The sequence below is a fragment of the Vipera ursinii genome (genome assembly GCF_947247035.1).
Source record: "Vipera ursinii genome assembly, chromosome: 6".
Lineage (NCBI taxonomy): Eukaryota > Metazoa > Chordata > Lepidosauria > Squamata > Viperidae > Vipera > Vipera ursinii.
In genome coordinates, this window is record NC_139515.1 from 13264951 (window position 1) to 13289249 (window position 24299).

At 41.5% G+C, this 24299-nt stretch overlaps 2 protein-coding genes across 3 annotated transcripts; one reads left to right on the forward strand and one right to left on the reverse strand.

The window, feature by feature from the left end:
* Positions 1-740: 740 nt before the first annotated feature.
* On the reverse strand, positions 741-15057 carry TSPO (translocator protein). Of its 2 annotated transcripts, none has more exons than XM_083366371.1 (4): positions 14882-15057; positions 6066-6281; positions 3473-3611; positions 741-1044 (listed from the first exon to the last, which is right to left on the reverse strand). In XM_083366371.1, the coding sequence occupies exons 2-4, from the start codon at positions 6248-6250 to the stop codon at positions 874-876; spliced, it is 495 nt and encodes a 164-aa protein (XP_083222497.1). In that variant the 5' UTR covers positions 6251-6281; positions 14882-15057; the 3' UTR covers positions 741-873. The 2 variants fall into 2 exon arrangements, with proteins under 2 accessions (XP_083222497.1, XP_083222498.1); XM_083366372.1 differs by lacking the exon at positions 14882-15057 and adding an exon at positions 8702-9121.
* On the forward strand, positions 13351-23333 carry MCAT (malonyl-CoA-acyl carrier protein transacylase). Its single transcript, XM_083366333.1, has 4 exons — positions 13351-14024; positions 15749-15836; positions 19151-19368; positions 20975-23333. The coding sequence occupies exons 1-4, from the start codon at positions 13599-13601 to the stop codon at positions 21395-21397; spliced, it is 1155 nt and encodes a 384-aa protein (XP_083222459.1). The 5' UTR covers positions 13351-13598; the 3' UTR covers positions 21398-23333.
* The last annotated feature ends 966 nt before the right edge of the window (positions 23334-24299 follow it).

A 24299-nucleotide genomic window follows, 5' to 3' on the forward strand; every position in this document is an offset into this window, starting at 1 on the left:
AATCCCCGCTAGGCTGTTATGACAAACACTTAAAAAATGTTGAGGTGACATGTTTAGCCAGTGTGTGATCTCACCAACAGAAGAAGTGGTTTTCATAGGCAGGTTTCATGTTGCTGCAGCACCAACGGCTCAAGCGTCCATCAAATTCAGCATAGTCTGTAATATGTCCAAGAATCCCCACACACCCATGACCTCCCCTTATTCCTGGGCCTGCATCTCTCAGTTAACTTCATCTTCTTCCATTTCACAGGACCCCTAAATCTAGTTATGAACCATCTTACAATAAATACTGTAAGCCAGTGAACACCTCCAAAGTGCCATATCACTTCCTGCTCATATAAAAGCCTCTGTGTACAATATTGCGGTGGCTCAGTGGGTTAGGACGCTGAGCTTGTTGATCAGAAGGTCGGCAGTTTGGCGGGTCGAATCCCGAGTGCCGTGTAACAGAGTGAGCACCTGTTACTCGTCCCAGCTTCTGCCAACCTAGCAGTTCGAAAGCACGTAAAAATGCAAGTAGAAAAATAGGGACCACTACGGTGGGAAGGTAACAGCGTTCCATGCACCTTTGGCGTCCAGTCATGCTGGCCACATGACCACGGAGACGTCCTCGGACAAGCGCTGGCTCTTTGATTTTGAAACGGAGATGAGCACCGGCCCCTAGAGTCGGAAACGACTAGCACGCACGTGTGGGGGAACTTTTACCTTTACCTTACAATATCAGCTTGAGTACAGACACAGACTCAGTTTGCCTTTTTTATTTCACAAATCTCTATTAACATGATCTACTAAGACAACAATGGTAAAGTGGAATTATAACTGCAATTAATGATGGTTGAACTTTATTTGTACTCTTTTTTTAAAAAAAAACTATCCCTAGTTTTTTTTATCACCATTATCCTTCCAGATGCGGTAATTGAGCAGAGAGGCAAACGCCAACCAAGCTATGTATGGATACATCAAACATGCTGCACTTTTGTTCACATGATACCAAGCCACTGTTGTAGCCGTTGCTGCTCCTGTCATGAGTAATATAGTGACCAGCCCCTGAAACAGAAAAATAGAGATGTATTTACTCTTGAACTAAAAGTAACAAAGAACAGCATTACGTTTTGTTTTGTCACCATCCTCTCCTAGCAGATAGCATTAACCTGGTCATTACTGGCTCCCCCCCCCTGCAACGGATGGACACAGCTGGGACAAGGGAAGCCAAGACAGCAGCCAATTTAAGTAAAGACCAGTAGGAGGTGACAGTGAGAAATTTGGGCTGGTCCCAGAGAGGCTGTTTGGGGACTCACTTATTCTCTCTCAACTCAATCCCAGAATGGTTGTGGGAAAGAATGGAAGAGGCAGCGCTGCTTTGAGTTCCTGGAGATCCACCAAAAAAAAAATCTGTCAATGAGGCAAGAGGGTGTAAAATTGAAAGCCAGCTGGAAGCAACCAAAGAATTGAATAGGGGCTGCCTTTTGCACTGGATGGAAAGTCTCAAGGGGCATAGGGTCGGCGAATGCAGACCACTGCTTGTAGCAAAACAATTCATCATCTGCTGGATTACAAACAGGTGGCCCCTCATTCCCACTCCTCCAGAAATGACTTGTACAACCTCACAAGCCTTAGTAAATTTCAGGTGTACATTTCCCTGCTTCTCTTAAATCAATCTGTTTATATAGAAAAGGTGCTTTAGGAGATACATTAAAACTGCCATGTCCTTTAGAACACAGAACATGGAATAACAGGGTTGGAAGGGATCTTGGAGGTCTTCTAGTCCAATCCCCTGCTCAAGCAGGAGATCCTATGCCATTTCAGACAACTGGCTGTCCAGTCTCTTCTTAAAAGCCTCCAGAATGGGGCACCCGTGACTTCCGAAGGCAAGGCATTTCACCGGTTAATTGTTCTCACTGTCAGGAAATTTCTCCTTGGTTCTAGGTTGCTTCTCTCCTTGGTTAATTTCCATCCATTATTTCTTGTCGTGCCTTCTGGTGCTTCGGAAAATAGGTTGATCCCCTCATCTTTCTGGTTGCCCCTCAAATATTGGATCACTGCTATCATGTCTCCCCTGATCCTTCTGTCACTAAACTAGACATACCCAGTTCTGGCAACCATTGTTCATATGGTGCTTTTTCAGGAGGCAAATGGACTCTCTTGTTTTTCTTTGAAGACGTTTCCCTTCTCATCCAAGAAGCTTCTTCAGCTGTGACTAGATGGTGAGGAATGGAAGGATTTATACTCCTCGCAGATAGCTGGCCATTTGTATTCTTTTAGAGAGTCATTGAGGCCACCTGGAGGTTTAGCTGTGTCCTCAGGTAATGTGTGTGGAGCCTTCTTGGCTGCAGGATGTTTTTTTTTCATCCCTGTGTGCCTTCACTGTTGAAGGCAGGTGCAGACACAGACTCATCCCCAACAGCCTGGGCCTCCACAAGTTCAGGAAAGGCAGCAGTGGCATCTCTAAGAATGTTGGACAATTAAAGCAGTGGTACAAAACTGAGGAGGGACGCGGTGGCTCAGTGGGTTAGGAGGCTGAGCTTGTCGATCAGAAGGTCGGCAGTTTGGTGGGTCGAATCCCGAGTGCCGCGTAACAGAGTGAGCGCCTGTTACTCGTCCCAGCTTCTGCCAACCTAGCAGTTCGAAAGCACGTAAAAATGCAAGTAGAAAAATAGGGACCACTACGGTGGGAAGGTAACAGTGATCCATGCGCCTTTGGCGTTTAGTCATGCCGGCCACATGACCACAGAGACGTCCTCGGACAAGCGCTGGCTCTTCGGCTTTGAAACGGAGATGAGCACCGGCCCCTAGAGTCGGAAACGACTAGCACTCATGTGCAGGGAACCTTTACCTTTACCTTACAAAACTGAGGACAATGTGTCACAGTTTGGATTTTACAGTAATAACAGAGTTGTGTTCGTCTGCCAAGCATTAATGGGAATCTCATTAAGCCCATCAACTCCTTCAGAGCGGCTTTCCCCTGCCTGCTGAAGCAATAAGCAGAAACTTCTTAAGAAACTGGGGCTTCCATGGAGGAGCTTTCAATGGACGAAAGCCTTGCCCTCTCCTTTAATCTCAAGCCAAAGATTTCATCATGCCTGGAAGGGCAGGGACAAGTCAGGGCACGGGAAAAGGGAGCCAAGTGCAAACTCAGTGAGGGCAAAAATAGTTTAATATGCAAATACTCATGCATGTATATATTTTATGTAATTATACCTCACACAATTCTTAGTGATCAACAACCATTATAATTTACAACAAATGCCTAATCAGTAGCATTTGAAAAGTGTAACTTGAACGATGGGCCAGAAGGTTTATTTATTTAAAAAGGAAACTCAGTTGGCCCAAGCTCTGAAATAAATAGCAATTATTGTGGCACATAAATTGTTGTATGTTGTGTTGTATTATCCTGAACCCCCCCGCCGCCCCCCTGCACAACTCAAGGCTCCTGAGCCAATGACATGCACAGTGTGCATATATTTACGGAACTTACCAATCCTATTTTGTGTTGTCCAAAAAAGATAGATGTCCATGACCAGTTTAAGGCTAACTGTCCCGCATACAGCCCAAGCGGAGCAAAGGACTTTTCATTGAAACCTCCCAAGTCCCTCCATACCAGGTAAGATCCATATCTATTTAGGATGGAAGAGATAGTCAGAAAATAAACTAGAGATGGGGATTTTTTTTAAGACTAACAACAAACTTGTAGTTTAAATCCGTGCGTTTACAGTGCTGAAATCATTTGGAATATACGTCAAAGAGATATTTTCATTTTTTTTGTCTACAATTCATTAGAAAAATACTGGTATCATATGTCTCTCTCCACAATCCTAATCTCCAAGCTCAATTCTGTTCCTGCACATAAAGTACTCCTGCAATTTGCATAATAACCAAGTTAATCATGACCATGGCATTTTCCCGAGGCTCACTTTTTAAATCTATGGTGTCTAAGCTCTGGGATTTCTTTGATTTTCCAGTTGAGCACTAATTAAGCTCGACGCCATTTTTTCAAGATCAGCCAAGATCAAAGGCACCCTCAAACCAAACTCAACTGCTGCTTGCATAAACCTGTGCGGGCAGTGGTATAGAACTCATTTCTCACAACCTCCCAGTCTAGCTTAGTAATTGTCCCTCCGATATTAAATAGGACCAGCTCAGTTTAAGATTTTTGAGATCAGCCTAAATCAGCTACATGCTATCAGGCGAGCCAGGCTTTTCCTTGGGTAGTGCATTATCTAGGATTTCAGCTAAATAAAGAAGCTGGAAAATGGAGCATTTTGAACTGGGATCTCCCCTAAAATGTGGCCTTGATGCACATATTTAATCCTTATTCACAGGGCTTTTTTGTCATAGAACGCTCAGAACGGAGTTCCAGGTTCCATCCTTTTTTGGATGGAACCTTGTAGGGTAGGCAAGGCGGGTTGTATGACATGTGTGAGTTCCGGCACCTTTTTCTTTTACAAAAAAAGCACTGCTTATTCAGATGTTAACATGAAATTATTATTCTACAAGTACTGTAGGAGGAGATATCCTACCTAAAAAACAGTGAAAGTAATTCTCTTTTAGATGACACTGTTTCATTCTCCCCCCCCCCCCATTCAGATGGTGCTGAAAGATGCATTCTAAGACAGAAGCAACCACTTTGGGAAATGAAGAATTTTTCCTCCGTTTCATTTTCAGACCCAAGATAATCTCCCACTGAAGCATTAACCACCAACCCCTGAATGATAGGCGTTTCAAGAATGGTTTTCTTCTTGAAACTCCTAGCATTCAGCGATTGTTGGTTAATACTTTTAATGGGAGACTACTATTCCAGGAAATCCCAGGACTCTAGTTTAGACTGCCACAAAACACCCAAGGAAGCAACTTGGATATATTCACTAAATTAGCAACAGTTGAGTTTACCTCAAAGGGGACTTGACTTTTTACACAGTAAGAAAACAATTTGCATCTGGGTTAAAGAAAGGAGCTGTAACAGAGGCTTACCCAAAAAATGAAGTGAAAAAAGTGAAAGAAAATATAGTAACAACCCTTAAAATTTCAGAATTAAAATCAGAATAAAGACACAACAGAAGGCAATAATTATGCAAAGAACTTAAGGAGAACTAAAACCAAAATTCCTGGCACTGAAAAGAAGTTCAAAATGAGTCCTGCCTGAGATAAGACATCCTGTGACTCAAGTAACCTGTCATTTGGGTCTCTTCATCTGAACCTTTGGGCAAAAAAACATGGAAGGAAAAGTAATTGGCAATGATATGACTCCAAACCAGGTACTATAGGTACTATATCATCAACGTGTAGTGCAGGGGTAGGCAACCTTGGCTCTTTTATGACTCGTGGACTTCAACTCCCAGAATTCCTGAGCCAGCCATGCTGAGGGAAGAGGGAGAGGTTTCCAAGCTGAGCCATGCTGGCTCAGGAATTCTGGGAGTTGAAGTCCACGAGTCATAAAAGAGCCAAGGTTGCCTACCCCTGGCCTAGGCCGCTTTATGACTCGTGGACTTCAATTCCCAGAATTCCTGAGCCAGCCATGCTGAGGGGAAAGGGAGAGGTTTCTAAGCTGAGCCATGCTGGCTCAGGAATTCTGGGAGCTGAAGTCCACGAGTCATAAAAGAGCCAAGGTTGCCTACCCCTGCTCCAAACTATTCAGGATACTGCATTTCCCCAATGTGTCAATTTAGTATTGTCACTTGTAATTACTTGTTTTTTCCTTGAGTGATACTTTACCCCTGGGCGAGTATCCTAGGTTGACTATGTTGACCTACTAATTTGTTTAATTAATTAAATGAATAGCAGCATCAGTGATAGCTCTAATTGGGGTCCCAGTTTGTTTTTACTATTGTTTTTCACTATTGTTCAATCTGTATACCTACCTTATTCTGTACACCGCCCCGAGTCCCTCGGGAGAAGGGCGGTTTATAAAAACAAATAAATAAATAAATAAATAAATCTTGAACTGACCTCAATCTCAAGTTAAAAGCCAAGAAAGCAGGCTACTGTTATTGCCGGGCTTGATATCAATTAACCACGTGCACAGAAATTTTAGAAATTGCCCCGTAATTAACCAAACAAAAAAAATTGCTTACCCCATTGATGTATATAACATTCCCCACACAGGTCCAAACACCCAGTTTGGTGGACGCCAAGGTGGCAGTTTCAGGGATCTATACCAGTTCATTTCCCTCTTGACCACTGGGGCTGTCAAAAAACCGCCTATATTAGGCAAGAGTGTGAAGCCAACAGCTGGGATCCACGATGAAACGCTTTCCATTATGGCTCCTGAAATGAAGGCACCTGGAAAACTGAATAAGAATAGATTATGCCAGTGCTTTTTTTATATAAAAAAGGTGCCGGAACTCACACACGTCATACAACCCCCCTTTGCCTACCCTACAAGATTTACCTTTGTAGTTGAAAAAAAAAACCCTTCAATTTTTAGTGTATCTAAAAGACTAGGATTTTATTCAAGGTAAGTTAATACTATTAATGTTACCATGCACTGCGTGGCTTTAAATTACAAGAAGGCATTTTATTAATCTTTTGGGACATTTACCACTGGCATACCCATTTAGTTTAATGAGTGGAAATGTCAGCTTTCTAGGTGGAGTGAAATTGGCCCAGTAAAACCAAATTTGGTTGCTTGTAAAAGATTGAATTATTTTTAAGAAGTTGTCAAGCAAGGTGGGGAAAAATTACATCTGGAGTTTAATATGGATATTGACTTGAAACAAATTAAAGTTGAAACTTTGTCAGTGAACAGATTACTTTTAATTTACCTTTACGTTAAACCCAATTTAATGAATACATCTGATTAAGCCTCATATTGTAGGTCTACCTTTACATCTGACCAATACATAATTAATATATATTATTAATAATAAAACCTCCAAATCACAAGACATTGACTTTATTCTTATTCTTCCCCTCTGCAGTTTGAATATAAAGCAGGAGTCTTCAAAGTTGGCCCTTTTATGACTTGTGGATTTCAACTCCCAGAATTCCTCAACCAGGCATGCTGGCTGAGGAATTCTGGGAGTTGAAGTCCACAAGTCATAAAAGGGCCAACTTTGAAGACCCCTGATATAAAGCATAAAAGACGAAAAAGATATTTTCGTAGACATGCCAGCCTTTGAACTACCCAAGGAACCAAAACAGCAAAGTTTCGCTGTCGGGCAAACTTCCACACCAGCCGCCTTTCTTTCCTCTCGCTTTGCCTCTTTTTAACCTCACACTCCACCTTCTGGAAGGGAAGGCAAAAGGCTCACTCGCCCTCTCGTGAAAGAGGGCCTCCATGTTTATGTGTCTCCCACTGCCACCATCAGCTTCCACCACACCACGTGGTCTGACCCAGCCAATCAAGCCACGCTCTGGCTGTGGTACTCCAGTGCCTCTTGGCTTCTCCTAGAGCAGGGGTAGGCAACCTCGGCTCTTTTATGACTCGTGGACTTCAACTCCCAGAATTCCTGAGCCCGCATGGCTCAGCTTGGAAACCTCTCCCTTTTCCCTCAGCGTGGCTGGCTCAGGAATTCTGGGAGTTGAAGTCCACAAGTCATAAAGTGGCCTAGGCCTAGGCCAGGGGTAGGCAACCTTGGCTCTTTTATGACTCGTGGACTTCAACTCCCAGAATTCCTGAGCCCGCATGGCTCAGCTTGGAAACCTCTCCCTTTCCCCTCAGCGTGGCTGACTCAGGAATTCTGGGAGTTGAAGTCCACGAGTCATAAAAGAGCCGAGGTTGCCTACCCCTGTCCTAGAGGAAGCAGACAGCGCCGGGGGGGGGGGAGAGAACCCTGCTCACACCATACCGCCAGCAGAGCATTTTCAAAAGCAAACGAGGATAGGAAGGGCAACAGTAGGAAAAGAATGCAACTCTGGAAAATTCATAAGCAAAACACCTTCTGCTACAGCTCCCACAGAAGGCTGGAGTTGATGGAATTAGAAAAACAAAGACTCCTAAACTCTACATTCCCCACCCAGCTCCAAGGACAGGACAGGACCTCCAAGCCACAGTAGGAGTCAGGCAACAATAATTAGAATACCAAAGGGTATTCTTTGACCTGTGCTTAAAGCACAGGTTAAAGTACATTTCACAACCAACAGGCATCTGTTTGATTCAAGGTGCTGGTGATGACCTATAAAGCCCTAAATGGCATGGGTCCAGATTATCTCAGGGAGCACCTGCTGCCAGCATCAGCCTCCCAGCGTCCTGTGCGCTCCCACAGGGAGGGCCTCCTTAGGGTTCCGCCGGTTAGGGAATGACGGCGGATGGTTCCAAGGGGGAGGACATTCTCTGTGGGCGCGCCTGCCCTATGGAATGAACTGCCGGTAGAACTTCGGACTGCCCCAGACCTTCGCTCGTTTCGCCGGGACCTTAAAACTTGGTTGTTTGATCTTGCTGGCCTGGACTGAGGGGGTTTTAATTTAATTTAAATTTAATTTAAATTTAATTTAAATTTAATTATTTAAATTTAATTTAAATTTAATTTAAATTTAGTTTTAATTTTAATTTTAATAATTTTAATTTTAATTTTAATTTAATTTTAATTTGTTTAATTGTGGGTTAGTCTTATTTAATTCTATTTTAAAGTGTACTTATTTGTATTGTTTTAACTCGCCCTGTAAACCGCCCTGAGTCCTTCGGGAATAGGGCGGTATATAAAAATCAATTAAATAAATAAATAAATAAATCTCAAATACAAAGCCCAAAGAAGGTATAAATACCCACCCACTCTCGACTCCATTTTGTCAGCTGTCCCAGAACTGCACGCTGTTTCCGGTACTGCTCATCATTAAACCTTCTTTCCTAAGCAGCTAGCCTTCATTTTATTTCCAGTATCTTAGCCTCTATTTTATTTACTCCTGGCTTGGAACTGGACCTGATTTTTCTTTCAACACTGTGGACACAGTATACTTAGACTTCAGTAAAGCAGTCAACCATGGCTTACTTCTTGACAAGCTAAAGAAGTGGGATTGATAATACCACTACTAAATGGACTTGCAGGTGGCTGACCAATTGCAAGCAGTGTGTAGTCCTCAATGGAACTACATCTACTTGGAGGGAAGCATACACTGGGCTACCCCAAAGTTCTGCATGGTCCCAGTGCTCTTCAACATCTTCATATATGATCTAGATGAAGGGATAGAAAGGGAACTTGTCAAATTTGCAGAGGGCACCAGGCTGCAGGGACTTGCCAACACTTTTGGAAGATAGACTCAAGATTTAAAAGGATCTTGACATATTTGAGCATTGGGTTCTATCCAACAAAATGCAGTTCAATGGTGAGAAAAGTAGGGTCCTGCACTTAGACAGGAAAAAACAAACATCCAGGCACAGAATAGACAATACCTGGCTCAATAGTAGTAACTATGAGAGGGATTTCTGAGTCTCAGTCAACCATCACTTAAGTATGAGCCAGCAGTTGTGCTGCAGCTGCCGAAAAAAAACAGTGCGGTCCTAGGCAGCATCAACAGAGGGATAGCATCAAGATCACAAGAAGTGATAGTACCACTCTATAATGCACTAGTGAGAAGACATTTGGAATAGTGTCTAGTTCTAATTGCCATGATACAAAAAAGATGCTGAGACCTTAGAAAGAGTGCAAACAAGAGCAACAAAGATGATAAGGCTAAACTGTATAATAAACAATTAAGGAAACCAAGCCTTAACTAATTGAGTATGTTTAGTCTAACAAAGAGAATACAGATGAGAGTTCCCTTTGTGAGTCAGAAGACCATGCCAGAGTACTGTATAAGGAGTATTTGCAGATGACTGTGAGCGCTTCCTAAAATACACAGCAAATGTGGGTACACAGCCCCAAGGAAACAATTGTATGAGCAACTGCAGGACTCCAGACTTGAGATCTGCGGCAGACTGAAAGCTGACTTTTCCCCATTTCCTCTAGTTGCCCAAACTTTTGAAGTATTTTTTGATTGAGAGATTTAAAACACATGCAGGCAGGCACACCAAACGATCTTAAGTTCACAGCTTTCACTGTGAGAGTCAGAGATAGGATCCTGAGGAGGAAAACAGTTTACCTGCTATGGCTGCCACACTCCTCCACGTCTGGGCTGAAGGAGAAGAACGTGTCTCTTACAGGCACTTCAGAAAAATTGAGGTGTGGCTTAGAACGGGGGCCAGTTGCCAGAAGCTACACCCTTGCACGCTGGGGCGGTGCTACCATTACTGCATCCTTTTTAATCAAACATAATGAAGTCCAATATATTCTAAATATTACTATGAAAGTCATGTCACTAAATGTTTGCTGTTTAAATCATAGATTAAGATCAACTGATGCTCTAGGTATAGAAGTTAAGACACCCTCCCATTGACTCTAGGCAATACAGTGTAGAAGCCTCTAATTTAATTAATTAATTAATCTAATTTAATTTAATTTTAATTTATTCTACAGGGGCCATTAATTTAATTTTCTTTTAACTTCTGTATTATTGTATGTTATTGTTGTTAGCCGCCCTGAGTCCTTCAGGAGATAGGGCGGCATATAAATCCCAATAATAAATAAATAAATAAATAATTCCTTATTCCACTTACCTCTTAACACTTGCATATCGAATTGCTTTATATCTATAGAAACGTATGTTTGTTTGTTTTTAAAGATAGGTTTTAAAAGATTTAACCAGTCCTAGCATACCAGGTATCTGGTCTGAAAATGTTGCTGGTCCAAACAGTATTAACAAATGTAGCTATAAATATTGCCACTAGGTTACATCTGATAGATAATTGTCACTTAGCACACCATATGTTAAAAATTCATCCTTGTTGTGTATCGATTGATCAAATGTCAATATATCCATTTTCATCTCATTTTTCAGTATCAGCATCTTTTCCCCCAATTTTTAACGTTAGTTTCCCACAAACTCTTTTTTTTTATCAGTGATTTGAACTACTTACAAAGTAAACATTTTACCAAATATGGGAAAAATAAAGCAACTGAGAACACCACGTGAACGACTTTAGATCTTCTGCACTGCTACCAGGAAGAATATACAGACATGTTTACAAAGTTGATCTGAACAAAGGGAGTCTTTTGCAAAGCTATGCCCATGAAATCTGGCTAGATAGAACATGATGAAGTTACCAGGAACTCCCAGAGCTGTAGGCTAGATTAGTAAATTGAACCACATCCTTACAAACAGCTGTCATGAAAACAACATGGTTGCATACATGAATAATCAAGTCTCACTTGATAGGGTGTTTTTTTTTAAGTTCAATTCCATCAACTCGCACCCAATCTTGGTGATTAAACGGATGAATGGTTACTATCTTGGCTTATTCTTTTCCAGTCTGCAGCTCTTCCAAGAACATTTGATTTCTCTGGTTCAACAAATCCAGATTTCCACTTTCCTCAACTTTCCAATCGTAGGCATTTTTCTACTCTTATCAGTTGCTTGCATGTGTGTCCAAAGTATAAGTATCTACTTGATGATTGTTGCTTCAAGAGAGGAATCTTTTAGTCATGAAAGTCAGGTGGGTGGCTTACAGCCAGCCACCCCCCCATCAGCGCAGTCTACCTTACAGGTTGTTTTTGTGGGGAAAAAGAGGAAGCAGTTTAGTATGTTCACCACCTTGAATTGAAATATGATAAAACAATAGTAACAATAATGTAATCTGGAGGCCCCCACCAATCCTGCTACCATCACTTTGCTCCTATCTGTCTTAGTTTACTTCAATAGCTGGTCATACACATTCCATCTTTTATGTTATCAAGGCCAATGGAAGAAGTTTGAAGCACAAAAGGAGACAGAAGAAGGAACGGATAATTAATACTCCTGAAAGGCAGAATTATCTCATCGCTCAAACACCAGCAAGTCAAATTTGCCCGGTCTTGAGTTGGCTTTGTGACACAACAAAGTCCAAGAGAAAGAACTCCAAGGGCAAAGGGTGAAAAGTCAACAGAGGATGCCCCATCCCTACGAATAATCTCTCAAGTCCTTCAGTGCCTCAGAGCAACCTATTCTCCCCACATCCTCTTTTTTGGGGGGGGTCTATAACAACTGGCCATGGTCGACTTGCCACAGCCGGCTTGCTGAAGGACAACTCACCATGGCCAACTTGCCACGGGGTAAGAGTTACACTAATATCGGAGAAATAATCCCATAGAATCATGAAAGAATGGGTGCCAAAGCAGGGACAAAATCAAATGCGAATGGCAAAAATTAAACTTTTTTTTAAAAAAAATTAATAATTAAATTGAATTGTTGAATTTTACCCGCAGCGAATTGGCTGTGGTGAATTGACTGTAGCTAATTGGCTGTGGAGAGCTGTCCCATTCAGTCCTCCTGGTGCTCCCCCCCCCAAGGCAAAATGGGACACCTTGCCCCAGCCAAATCACTGTGGCCAACTCACCTTGGGACAAGTTAACAATTCTATTTCATTATTTAAACTAAAGAAAAAATAAATAATAATTTCTGCCATTCCCATTTCATGCCTTGGTGGAGCAGTGGGCTAATGCCTCCTTAAGTAACACCAGCTGCCTGCCATTAGTGCAGGTTCGCATCCCACCAGGCTCAAGGTTGACTCAGCCTTCCATCCTTCCGAGGTAGGTAAAATGAGGACCCAGATTGTTGGGGGCAATAAGCTGACTTTGTAATAATGCCGCTTGGGGTGTGTGTGAAAGCCCTAATAAGCAGGCATATACATAGGATGAAGGCTACTGCTAAGCTTGTAAGCTGCCCCCTGAGTCTTCGGAGAAGGGCGGGATATAAATAGAATTAAAATAAAATAAAAAATAAAAAAATAAATAATGCTGCCGCTCCTTTGGCACCCTTCCTTTAACGCAGGGGTTTTCAAACTTGGCCCTTTTATGACTTGTGGACTTCAACTCCCAGAATTCCTCAGCCAGGCATGCTGGCTGAGGAAGTCTGGGAGATGAAGTCCATGAGTCATAAAAGGGCCGAGTTTGAAGACTCCTGCTCTATTCCACTATTTCAGGGGTAGGCAAGCTCGGCTCTTTTATGACTCGTGGACTTCAACTCCCAGAATTCCTCAGCCAGGCATGCTGGCTGAGGAATTCTGGGAGATGAAGTCCATGAGTCATAAAAGGGCCGAGTTTGAAGACTCCTGCTCTATTCCACTATTTCAGGGGTAGGCAAGCTCGGCTCTTTTATGACGCGTGGACTTCAACTCCCAGAATTCCTCAGCCAGGCATGCTGGCTGAGGAATTCTGGGAGATGAAGTCCATGAGTCATAAAAGGGCCGAGTTTGAAGACTCCTGCTCTATTCCACTATTTCAGGGGTAGGCAAGCTCGGCTCTTTTATGACGCGTGGACTTCAACTCCCAGAATTCCTGAGTCAGCTATGCTGACTCAGGAATTCTGGGAGTTGAAGTCCACGCGTCATAAAAGAGCCGAGCTTGCCTACCCCTGCACTATTTCTTTAACATTAGCGTAACCCTCGACCTGCAGCCAGTCAGCCGCGGGGAATTGTCACCGAATTGCCTCACTCCAGGACGCGCCGAGGCCGCGCTTGCGCCCGGAGGGACCTCCCGCTTTTGGGGAGCCGCGGAACCTCCGTCGCGCCTTTTCTTGCTTTTTTTTTTTTTTGCGGAAGTTTTGAAACGAGGAAACCAGAGCTGCGGCAGAGCAAGCGGCCGGGGCTACTTCCGATGCCTTTGCGCGGGGCCAGCATGGCGGTGCGGGCGGCTGCTCGGCGCTGGCTCAGCCGGGAGCCGTTCATTCGGCCGCCCGGAGCCGAGGGGGGATCCGGCGTGCAGCAACTGTTGCAAAACGCGACCGTCGAGGAGGAGGAGGAGGAGAAGAAGAAGCGGAAGGTGCAGCGCGCCCCCGAGAACACCTCCGTGTTGCTCTTTCCCGGCCAGGGCAGCCAGTTCGTGGGAATGGGCCGCGGGCTGCTGCGCTACCCCAACGTCCGCGAGCTTTTCCGCGTGGCCGAGGCCCTGCTCGGCTACGACCTCTGGCGCCTCTGCCAGGCCGGCCCCAGCGCCCAGCTGCACCGGACCGTGCACAGCCAGCCCGCCGTCTTTGTCTGCTCTTTGGCTGCCGTGGAGAAGCTGCACCACCAGCGGCCCTGGGTGAGGAGGGTCCCTGGCGAGGGCGGCCGTGTGGGAGACTCCCAGACCCCGAAGGCGAGGAACGAAAAGAAGCCGAAATCTTGGGGGAGAGAGAGAGAAAGAGAGAGAGAGAGAGAGAGAGAGAAAGAGAGAGAGAGAGACCATCCCGGAGCCTTTCGAGCAGCTCCATTGCCAGGGATGGTCTCAGCAAAGGGGCTGGACTAGAAGACCTCTAAGGTCCCTTCCAAGTTCTAGGATTTTGAGCTGTTGCTGCGGCAGAATCCACCCAAGCTGTTTTTTTAATGACGTAGGTTTAAGGGAGTGTTCCCCCCCCCAAAATCCACTCCTACAGTGGTTTAAAGTGAAGGACGCGAAATAATCTTTTCTGTAGGAGGAGGAGGAGAAACCATTAAGCCTTTGGCACCTTATTTATCTCAGCCAAAAATCAGGATCCTCCCTGCAAAGGTGTGGAACTGCTTAAGCGTTACTTTTCTCGCTCAGGGGAACTTGCTGGTAAACTCTGAAGAAGCAGATGAGACAAACTTGGATCCAAGCTGCTTGGGGAATATCAATCAAAAGGGCTAAAAAGGCTAAGATCAAAACTATTGCCATCCAGAGAGAAGCTGTAGTATCTGGAAAATAAGCCAGATGAAGTGGTGGAGAAACCTAAGCAAGTGTGTTCTCTCTGGAAACAGACAATGGCAGCTAAACATATTACAGAAAGTCAGCCTGAGAAACTTATCTCATGCTGCTGGAATATATTTATTCTTTAACCTATCTTTAACAGGTGCAAAAAAATTGGAATTTTAAAAAACTTTCAAAACTCTGTGGCAACCCCCGATTTCTTAAAATTGCAAGATAAAAGCTGAATGACTTACAGGTAGTTCTTGCGCCACTTGTTCAGCGACCGTTCAGTTTCCACAGCCTTGAATGAGGGGTACTTATGATACTGTAGTAGTTCCTTGTAGTTGTGACTCTCACAATGTCTCCTGGATCGTGTGGTTGTAATTCAGCCACTTGAAAAACAGTATCCACAGTCACGTGATTGCTGTTTGTGGAATGAGGAAGCTGGCAGAGATTGGTAATCTCATGGGTGTGGGATGTGTTCACACTTTACAACAGTGTTGATCAGTGAAAGTTGCAACTCCCAGTTATAATTGTTAAGTGATGACTACCTGTATATGACAAACAGATTTACACCCACTTACTAAACAGCTGTGATTATTTGGGTTTATCAGGGTTCGTTTATTTGCCTGCTGTTTTGTAAAGTGTATAAATCTGTATTTTTAGAGGGGGGAAAATACTAGCCTCAAACACATATTTTACTAGACAGTGCTTAACTGAGACATTAATCAATCTGAGTGAGTTCAGAGCTGAAAATAGAAATTGGAAAACTCTACTGGACAGTTACAGAAGATATTTTATCATCATTTTCACCTATCTGAGACTAATGGGGAGGAAAAGATTTAAGTGCTATCCCATAGATGCTAAAGCATAAAGAAATAACTGGACATTCTCCTTGTTAGAGTAAAGCATTCATTCCTTAGTGTCTTAAGATTATACAAAAAACTCGTTTGCTTTCAGTTTAGAACATTTCTAGAAATTATACAGTTTAAGCTTTCTGAATACGTGAGATCCTATCTGAGCTTCGTAGTTTTCTTGCACACATTTCCTTACTAAACTGTATGACATCATCAGTGCCCTTCTGAACATGTTTTCAAAAGTGAAATTTTTAATTTTTACAGGTACTTGAGAGCTGTGTTGCAGCTGCTGGATTCAGCATTGGAGAATATGCTGCCCTTGTTTTCGCAGGAGCCATGGATTATGCAGAAGGTATAAAGCAAGTATCAGTATACAAAAATATTTTATTTTTCCTTTATTGTAACATTGGGATGCACGATTTTTGTTCAGTTTGGAGCTACACCATCCTGAACAACATTTTGACACTGAATTAAATATGTGCGTTAAAGGAATGCACATGAGGAATAAAAATTCTTCATATTATGAGGAAGAAAACGTTTGATTATAATTCTCATAAAATACAAAATAGGTGAGTAAAAAAATTCTTGATTAGCAAAAATAAGAGGTGGCAGAATGAGGGAGATGGTAACAGTATGCAGGGGTCTTCAAACTCAGCCCTTTTATGACTCATGGACTTCAACTCCCAGAATTCCTCAGCCAGCATGCCTGGCTGAGAAATTCTGGGAGTTGAAGTCCATGAGTCATAAAAGGGCCGAGTTTGAAGACCTCTGATCAAGAGGATACTGGAACCACCATATCTCCTACCAGGTTACACATCTATGGTTTAATATATCTGTGATATATTTGTTGATTCACATATTTCTTTTACAAATCGAACATATACAATAATCCTGATTTTATTTTTTCCATGAACTCCAAAATGGAATTTCATATTTACTAACGTTAGATATGAAAAGTTGCTTATGATTACTTTTGTTGAAATGTGAAACTTATTGCAGAGTTCACTTGATGAAAAAAGCTGATGTAAAAGTGACGCACAGGAATCATATAGTTCATGGACCTTACACAGAACATCTGTGAAATCTTGCATCCATTTGGTACACGTGAAATACGTTATATAAGCATTTATTTTCAGTACATTTGTGAAGTTTTGCAAAAAAAAAATACTGAATATGTATTATGTCAATATATTTAAAACACTAATCTTGAAAAACGGTTCTTGTAAAATTTTAAATTTAAAGTACGACGTGAAATATTTAGTGCAGGTTTCTTGTAAAAAGTAATTCATGTTGGACATTCTATTAAATTATGGTCTATGGCAGGGGTAGGCAACCTTGGCTCTTTTATGACTCGTGGACTTCAACTCCCAGAATTCCTGAGCCAGCCATGCTGAGAGGAAAGGGAGAAGTTTCTATGCTGAGCCATGCTGGCTGAGGAATTCTGGGAGTTGAAGTCCACGAGTCATAACAGAGCCAAGGTTGCCTACCCCTCGTCTACGGGAATCCATGGTTTAAGCTTTTAAATGTAAAGCTGTTCATCTTTTTTTGCTTCATGTCTTCTCATCACTTGGTTTCATTTGTCTCCAAAATAGAGCTGTGTTTTGAAGTAAAGATAAAAGACATTTGTTTCAATGTCTGTTTTGCCTAGTCAGAAGTTATGTCTGCAAAGCTTCCTTTTAACTTCTGTTTTTTTTATTTTTCAAAATCGAAATAAATAAGTAAAAAGCTATCACTTATGCAAGCAGACATTATTCCAAATCATGATTTCAACTTCCTTTACCATGGTTTGGTTTTCTCAAGTTCTCTGCGCAGGCATATGGGTATCCAGTTGTTTGGAACATGGCTCAAGATCCAAAACAAAACAAACTCACTTGGAATTCCAGCAACAAAGTTTTTATTTCAAAAGAAGCGTTTGCAAAGGATTGGTGGACTGAAACACACACAGGAGTTCAGCCACCCCTTACAGAGCTGTTTAACACATTTTTATATCCTATCCCTGACGCAGATTCCACCTCCCCTATCGCACTCAACACCCCTTCCCTAATCATCCGGCAAACTTTCCAGACCGCCTAAACCCACTGTCCCTCCCATGTTCCAGGAAGCCCCTTTGTCCATAGCCTATCTTTCACCATCTGGTGTTCTACAGGCCGCTCCTTACAATTTGTAACTTCTGCTTTTTGTATTTGTACTTGTTAATACTTAGATATTATTTCTGATCTTCAGTTGGCTTCTGCTTCAACCTTTAGACTCATTAGAAATTTCTGAATAATACTTTTATTCCTTCCACAGGTAATATTTAGGCCAGGTATCCTTGCATAACCATATATAGATAGCCCGGGAAAGCCTCAGAACAACTTCCTTAGTGCTTTGAAGAGAGGTGTTTTGGTTGTGCCAGCGTGTTTTTGCAAAATATCCCTGAAATGCTTTGCAAGCTTTAGCAATTGATAACCAAAGTGAAAGTGTGGGGAAATATGGTACTGAAAGAAACCTGAACAAAACATACTTTCTGCGTTAGGGAATTGATTTAGATAAGTCTTTAAGATTCTGTTTATTCCTTACTTACTGTGATTTGCGGAAGGGAGACCTTTTACTTACGTTGATATATTTATTTTCCTTGGATCTTTCTTCCCAAACATTCATTGTGGTCCTATTTTCCAACCAGCATGGCTTGGAGCCCTCCAACTAATGAAGCTGGGCATGCATATCCCAAGAATATATTTTCCCAAAGAGCAACTACACTTTGTTTTTCTTCCTTGAAAACGTTTTGCTTTTTCTCCAAGAAACCTCTTCTGTTCTGAACTGAAGAAACTTCTTGGATGAGAAGCAAAATATTAAAAAAATAAAAATAAAACAAAACCCCCAAACCCAAAAATGTCCAGTTGCCTTTTGGAAACAAGCACTTTTGGGACAATCCTGACCTGGATGATATAGACACTGGCTTGCATGCCTTTTCATTTTGAAGCATTTTTCCAAAGGATGTCTTTGAATCAGCAATACACCAAAAGTTTTGTCTGTTTCAAATACATCTTTGCCTCATGTGGGTCTGTGTAAAGTATACTGATCCTTAACAGAGCTACACAGATATGAGTAAAGGCAACTGTAATCCCATATCTTCGGCATGTGAATTCTGTGATTGCCAAATGTGAAATGAAAAGGATTCCCCAGAGATTTTAAAGTTGGTGGTTTCCAGCCCTTTTCTTTATAAGAACTACTACATTGTTATTAGTATGTCTTTAACTATCATATAAAGATGCAATTTAAAAAAATATAATAATTTCAATTTTGAAAACTACTTACCCATTTTTAAATACTCTATTTGTCAAATATATAGAGACCGTTGTTTCATACTGATGCTGTAAAAAGCATCATTGTTTAAATTCACAATATATTACATACATTTTTGTGAAACCATTACATAACTCTGAATACAATATAGAAGAAATATGTAAGAGTATATCATCTCTTTTCTTTCTCCCAATAACCACAGTAATTTGCAGAACAAATTGGGAACAATTTACATCAAATACTTCCAAGATTTCAGAATAACTGATCTGTGAATTCTGTGTAAATGAGTTTTACATTTTCTGCTGCTACCGCCATTTTTGCTCCGTAGCAAAATGGAGCTTGGATAAGCATCTTTATACAGATTTTTTTTCTTTTCTGCAGCCCTGTATGCTGTCAAGACACGTGCTGAAGCTATGCAAGAGGCCTCCGAAGTCATAGCAAGTGGGATGCTCTCTGTTATTGGCCGAAGAGATTCAGATTATAAAGCTGCTTGTTTGGAAGCTTGTGAATACTGCAAGTCAGTGGGCATAGAAGATCCTGTATGTGAAGTTTCAAACTACTTGTTTCCAGACAGCAGAGTCATTGCAGGACATTTACAGGTATTATTAAAAACAATTGTAGCTGACCGTGGAAAGATATTCGGAGAACAAGTCAACTTCCCCAACCTGAGATGCTCTAATTGCATTAATTAATTACTAATTGCAATAATTACTGTAATATAAACACTAATATAATATATACATATAAATACTAATTAAAATAATTAATTGATTGCGTTAATTAAAAGCTCTAATTGCATGCCAAAACAACTAGATACAAAAAGTTTTTCCCTCCTCATGTCATCACTCTGCTGAATGCCTAATTCCCCCAGCACTGACTTATGTCTAAGGATATTTACGCATGTACTAGGGCTGTATTACTGTTATCCTGCTCATCTTTCCTATTACATTCTACTCACATCACTTTGTTGTCTATATGCACACTGAAAGGTTATGCATCGGAGACAAATTCCTTGTATGTCCTATCACACTTGGCCAGTAAAGAATATTGTATTGTAAATGAGTTGGACTGTAATGTACTCTCCTGCTGGCAGGCTGGATGGATTTGTAAATTGGGGAAGCCTAGCTGGGCTGACTCTTGATTCCTACTTTCTCATTTTGGCAGAATTAGTTGTCTTTACATTCAAAATATTCCCCCTCCCCAATATGTTTAGCATGCTAATGATTTAAAAAGAAAGAATGACAGTAGCTAAACATGACATAGTTCTCATATTATGCAGGACGTTTATAGGGAAACCATATTTATTTTCTGTAAAATATAATCTTTAATCAGGAATATTTATTTTAAAGGGTTTATTTTTGCCACAGACATCATTCCACGGTGCCTGGTACTTGGAAAGATTGATGGCCCCTTTTATAAAGATGAAGAACTATGGGCAGTTCTTGGATTAAAACCACTCATTCAAACAACTGTTCAAAGTTACTGTGGCACTGTGCGAGAGGGACTTGGGACCAGTCCACAAAGTCACGGGTGTTGCAGCGTCCCCACAATCACATGATCCTTATTTGGGACTTGGCAACTGGCTCACATTTACAGTGTTCCAGCGTGCTGCAGTCATGTGATGGTTATTTGTGACCTTCCCTGCCAATTTCCCATAAGCAAAGTCAGTGGGAAAACCGGTAGGAAGTTGCAAGTCGTTCCTACCTCTTTTTTGTCTGTGGCATCCATGCACCCACCTATGCACCATTTCCCTGCAGCACCAGCCAACCAATCTGCCAGTGGTACCTACTCATCTGCTGGCTTGTTTGCCTGCTGTCTCTTCCTATGATATGATTATGTGAGGTTCTCAGTTAACAACCTGTGTGGTCCTAAAGTTTCATTCACAATCAGGACTGTTAGGTTTGCCTGCAATAGGAGATGCAGTCTCATGATATCATGCATCACATAGTATCCAAACTACATTTAAAGGCAGCCCACAACATGGTTTTTCTGTTCTGATGGTGAATGCATGTTAAGGCTTCTTATTTCTGGCCTAATTTTAGTGCTTATACTAATATTGACCAGTTGCATGCTTCTGAAACATCTTTTTTGTTGTTTTTCCTGGATCACATTTCACCAGCTGTTTATTCAGAATTCTTTAAAAAGTGAAGTATATTAAAGCAATTCTAGACGAGTGAAATAACTCTTCTTTTTTTGTAATCTTAGGCTTTGGAATTTTTACAGAAAAATTCAAGAAAATTTTCATTTGCACGTGTAAAAATGCTGCCCGTGAGTGGTGCTTTTCATACCCGCCTAATGAAATCAGCAATGCAACCTTTATCTGAAGCTCTTGAATCAATCAGCATCCAACAGCCTCTCATCCCTGTCTATTCAAATGTGGATAGCAAGAAATACATGCAACCAGAACAGATTCAGCATTATTTAGTGGAACAATTGGTTTCACCAGTGAAATGGGAGCAAATAATGCACAGAATCTATGAAAGGAATCAAGGAAAAAAGTTTCCATATACATATGAAGTGGGACCTGGAAAACAGTTAGGTGCAATTCTAAGAAGTTGCAATTTAAAGGCCTCAAAATACTATAGTAATATTGATGTTTCCGAAGATGAAACAAATGAAGAAACGTAGAGATCCTTGCAAGAAATGGAAGGTCATTTGCTCCCTGCATAATTTCTTTGCACAGGTTTATTGCCATGTCCAGAGCGAAAATATTGTCCATTGTCTTTTTGAACCTTTCATCAAATTAAGACATTTGCCTGTGAGTGCCTTACATGCAGTGGTGGGATTCAGCTGGTTCGCACCACTTCGGCAGAACCGGTAGCTAATTTTTTTGTTGCCCAGGCCCAGAATGGACTTCCGGAAGCGGCATCCACACAGAGAACCGGTTGTTCACATATTTGAATCCCACCACTGCTTACATGTATTTGGTACGTGCATTTAACAGGCCTAATTCCCCTCACCTAGTTGTCCTGGTGACACAAGTGAAGAGTAAAAACTACATTTGCAGTCTGTCTGACCTAATGGAGCCTTTCTTCCTCCTGAGTACAGTGTAAGCTTATATGGCAACACTGGTATGTAGAACTAGACTCTCCATTGCATGCAGTCACACTGTAAGCCTGGAGACTTCACTTCTGTCACTAGGAAAAGGGAGAAAATGGCTTCAACTCTTATGTTAAACATGCAAAACAATGGCTGAAAAGACTTACAGTTACTTATTGAGAGCAATTTTATTAAAAACAAATGTTTTTACAATGTTTTGTTCACTTTTCATATGTGTTGAGGTGTTTGGAAGAAAATTATTGTTTTGGTGACGGCAGCACGAATCTTGGATCAATCTGACTGGCTATGGCAATAGCTTTCTGAAACTGAATGTTTGAAAGGCAGTTAGATAATTTGCTACAGTAGTATAATAATTTGAATTGATCAGAATTCGGAGATTTAGAAAGTCATTGCTTCAACAGTGTTCATAGGACTGTGTTCACTCCTGAACTAGAATTTTTTTTTATTTAAGTAGTTACTCTGAACACTGAACTTAGAAATTCGCTGGGAGATATCCAGGATGCACGAAAACGCCGGCAAGAAAAGAGAGTAGACCAGAGGAGTGTAATGGGGCAGCTCCAAAAGCAAAGGAGAAGGCATTAGGAAGCCACGCCTTGGCTGAATTATAAAAGGGAAGGTGTGGGAGGTGCTGGTTGCCAAAGCCTACCGTTCGTGTTGAGGATCGAGTTTCTGTGAACTGTGTTTGCCTTGGACATTGACTCAGGTCTGTGAATAATAATAGAGGTTGGTTTTTCTTGCGGTTTTCTGCCTGCTTGTTGGAAGAGGGGTTTCTCCTTATGAGCATAACAAGGACTCACGTAGGCTGGGACAGAACACCATGTTGAAAAAAGTCACATTTTCTAAGTTCTCTCTAGGTGCAACAAGGTATAAATATGGATAATCGAAATAAATATGTTTCTCAGTGTAACACTATTTCCAAGACAAAAGCAAATATTTTAAAAACTTGATTCCCAGTGACCATATGGATATAGTCATGTCCTTTTTGGGGGGCAACAGTGGAAATGGAATTGCTTTTTTCGCAGTCAAGCCCTAGGATGGGTCCCCAATCTGGGCTGTGGCCTATTACTGGGCTGTGGCCTTCTGGCCACTGGGCTGCAAAACAGGCTGGCCAGTGCACACACACACCCCAACTTGTGCGAGTGCCACTGCCACTATGCAAATGGAGTGCCGCCCGTATGCAAATGGGGTGCTGCATGGCGAAAACAGGGTGGTGCATCGTGTATGTTTGTGGCCGTTTATGTGTGTGGCGCATGTAAAATGCTTCCCCCTGCATTTTCCTCTGGTCCGCCAACTGAGAAAGGTTCTGCCCTAGGATATCCTGGTAGCTTCACATCAAAATGCTAAGCAGGCTTGATCTTGTTTTGCTTTTTTTTTCCAGATCAGTCAGTCACAATAAGGTGCTACGGCTTAATTCTGAATTAAAATAACTGTGAAAACCTGAACGCAGAATACTCCACTTTTACCTCTTTCTCATTATTAAATGAATAAAATGAATATTGAATAATCTCATGCAGGATATGTTATTTTTTGAGCTAAGTGTGTGAGATGTCTGGTACTGATTTAATCAGATACCTTAATCCAGTTACAGCTTAGTGTTAGGCATAAACCATGGTATTATATGTATGTTATGTATGCGCACTTTTGAAAGCAGGCAACAGAATTTCATTTTTAATTGTGCCAGTTTGCCCACCGTAAATTATCATAGGGATTATTTTCCATTTTTCTTATTTGTTTGATTGATGAGACATCTCTCAATAATATGCTGTCCACAGCACTCTGACCACAAAAAGTACAAAGATAAGTCCTTACTAAACCCTCCTAAGCAGAGATCTAAAGCTTCTTCCTGAAACATTATCTGTCTTTAATTTAGGAAATAATACATCAATTATGTGTCATTAAATCATTTTCAACTCCCTAGTAACCATAAATAGATTTTCTCCAAGATCCTAACTTGGTCCTAACCAATAGTGCAGCTATTGCCACTGTGACTGAATCCATCACTTGCCTCTTGGTTATCTTTTTTCCCACCTTTCCAGCATTATTAGGGCCTTCTTCACAAAGTAGGTCTTTGCATAATGTGTGTGAAGTAGGATAATTTGAGCCCAGCTGTTTGTGCCTCAAGGGGTAACTCTAGGTTGATTTGTTCGATAATCCATCTGTTTTTAGCTGTGCTTGATAGTCGCAGGAATCTTTTAACAGCAAAATTCAAAATTGTCAATTCTTCTTCGAGGTCCAGTTTTCACTTCTAAGAGTGTCACGGAAAATACCAGGGCTTACATGTTTCTGAACTTTGTAGATACAGTCAAATCACACTGAATATCTTTTCCAAGGACTTGGTAGCTGCTGTACCAAGTGCTAGTTTGTAACATATTTCTCAATTGTTTATTTTACTGTTGTTGGTTGAGCATAAAAGATGGAAGCCATCTATCACTTCAATATCTTCATTGCCGATTCTAAGACTGGTTCAACC

Bases quoted from the DNA above. Each gene is read 5' to 3' on its own strand.
- TSPO (XM_083366371.1), bottom strand. From the start codon at position 6,250: ATGGAAAGCGTTTCATCGTGGATCCCAGCTGTTGGCTTCACACTCTTG. The intron at 3,612-6,065 runs GTAAGCAATTTT...CATCCTAAATAG, and splicing joins ATGTTATATACATCAATGGG to ATATGGATCTTACCTGGTAT. The intron at 1,045-3,472 runs GTAAGTTCCGTA...TTTCTGTTTCAG, and splicing joins GACAACACAAAATAGGATTG to GGGCTGGTCACTATATTACT.
- MCAT (XM_083366333.1), top strand. From the start codon at position 13,599: ATGCCTTTGCGCGGGGCCAGCATGGCGGTGCGGGCGGCTGCTCGGCGC. The intron at 15,837-19,150 runs GTATAAAGCAAG...TCTTTTCTGCAG, and splicing joins AGCCATGGATTATGCAGAAG to CCCTGTATGCTGTCAAGACA. The intron at 19,369-20,974 runs GTATTATTAAAA...TTGTAATCTTAG, and splicing joins TCATTGCAGGACATTTACAG to GCTTTGGAATTTTTACAGAA.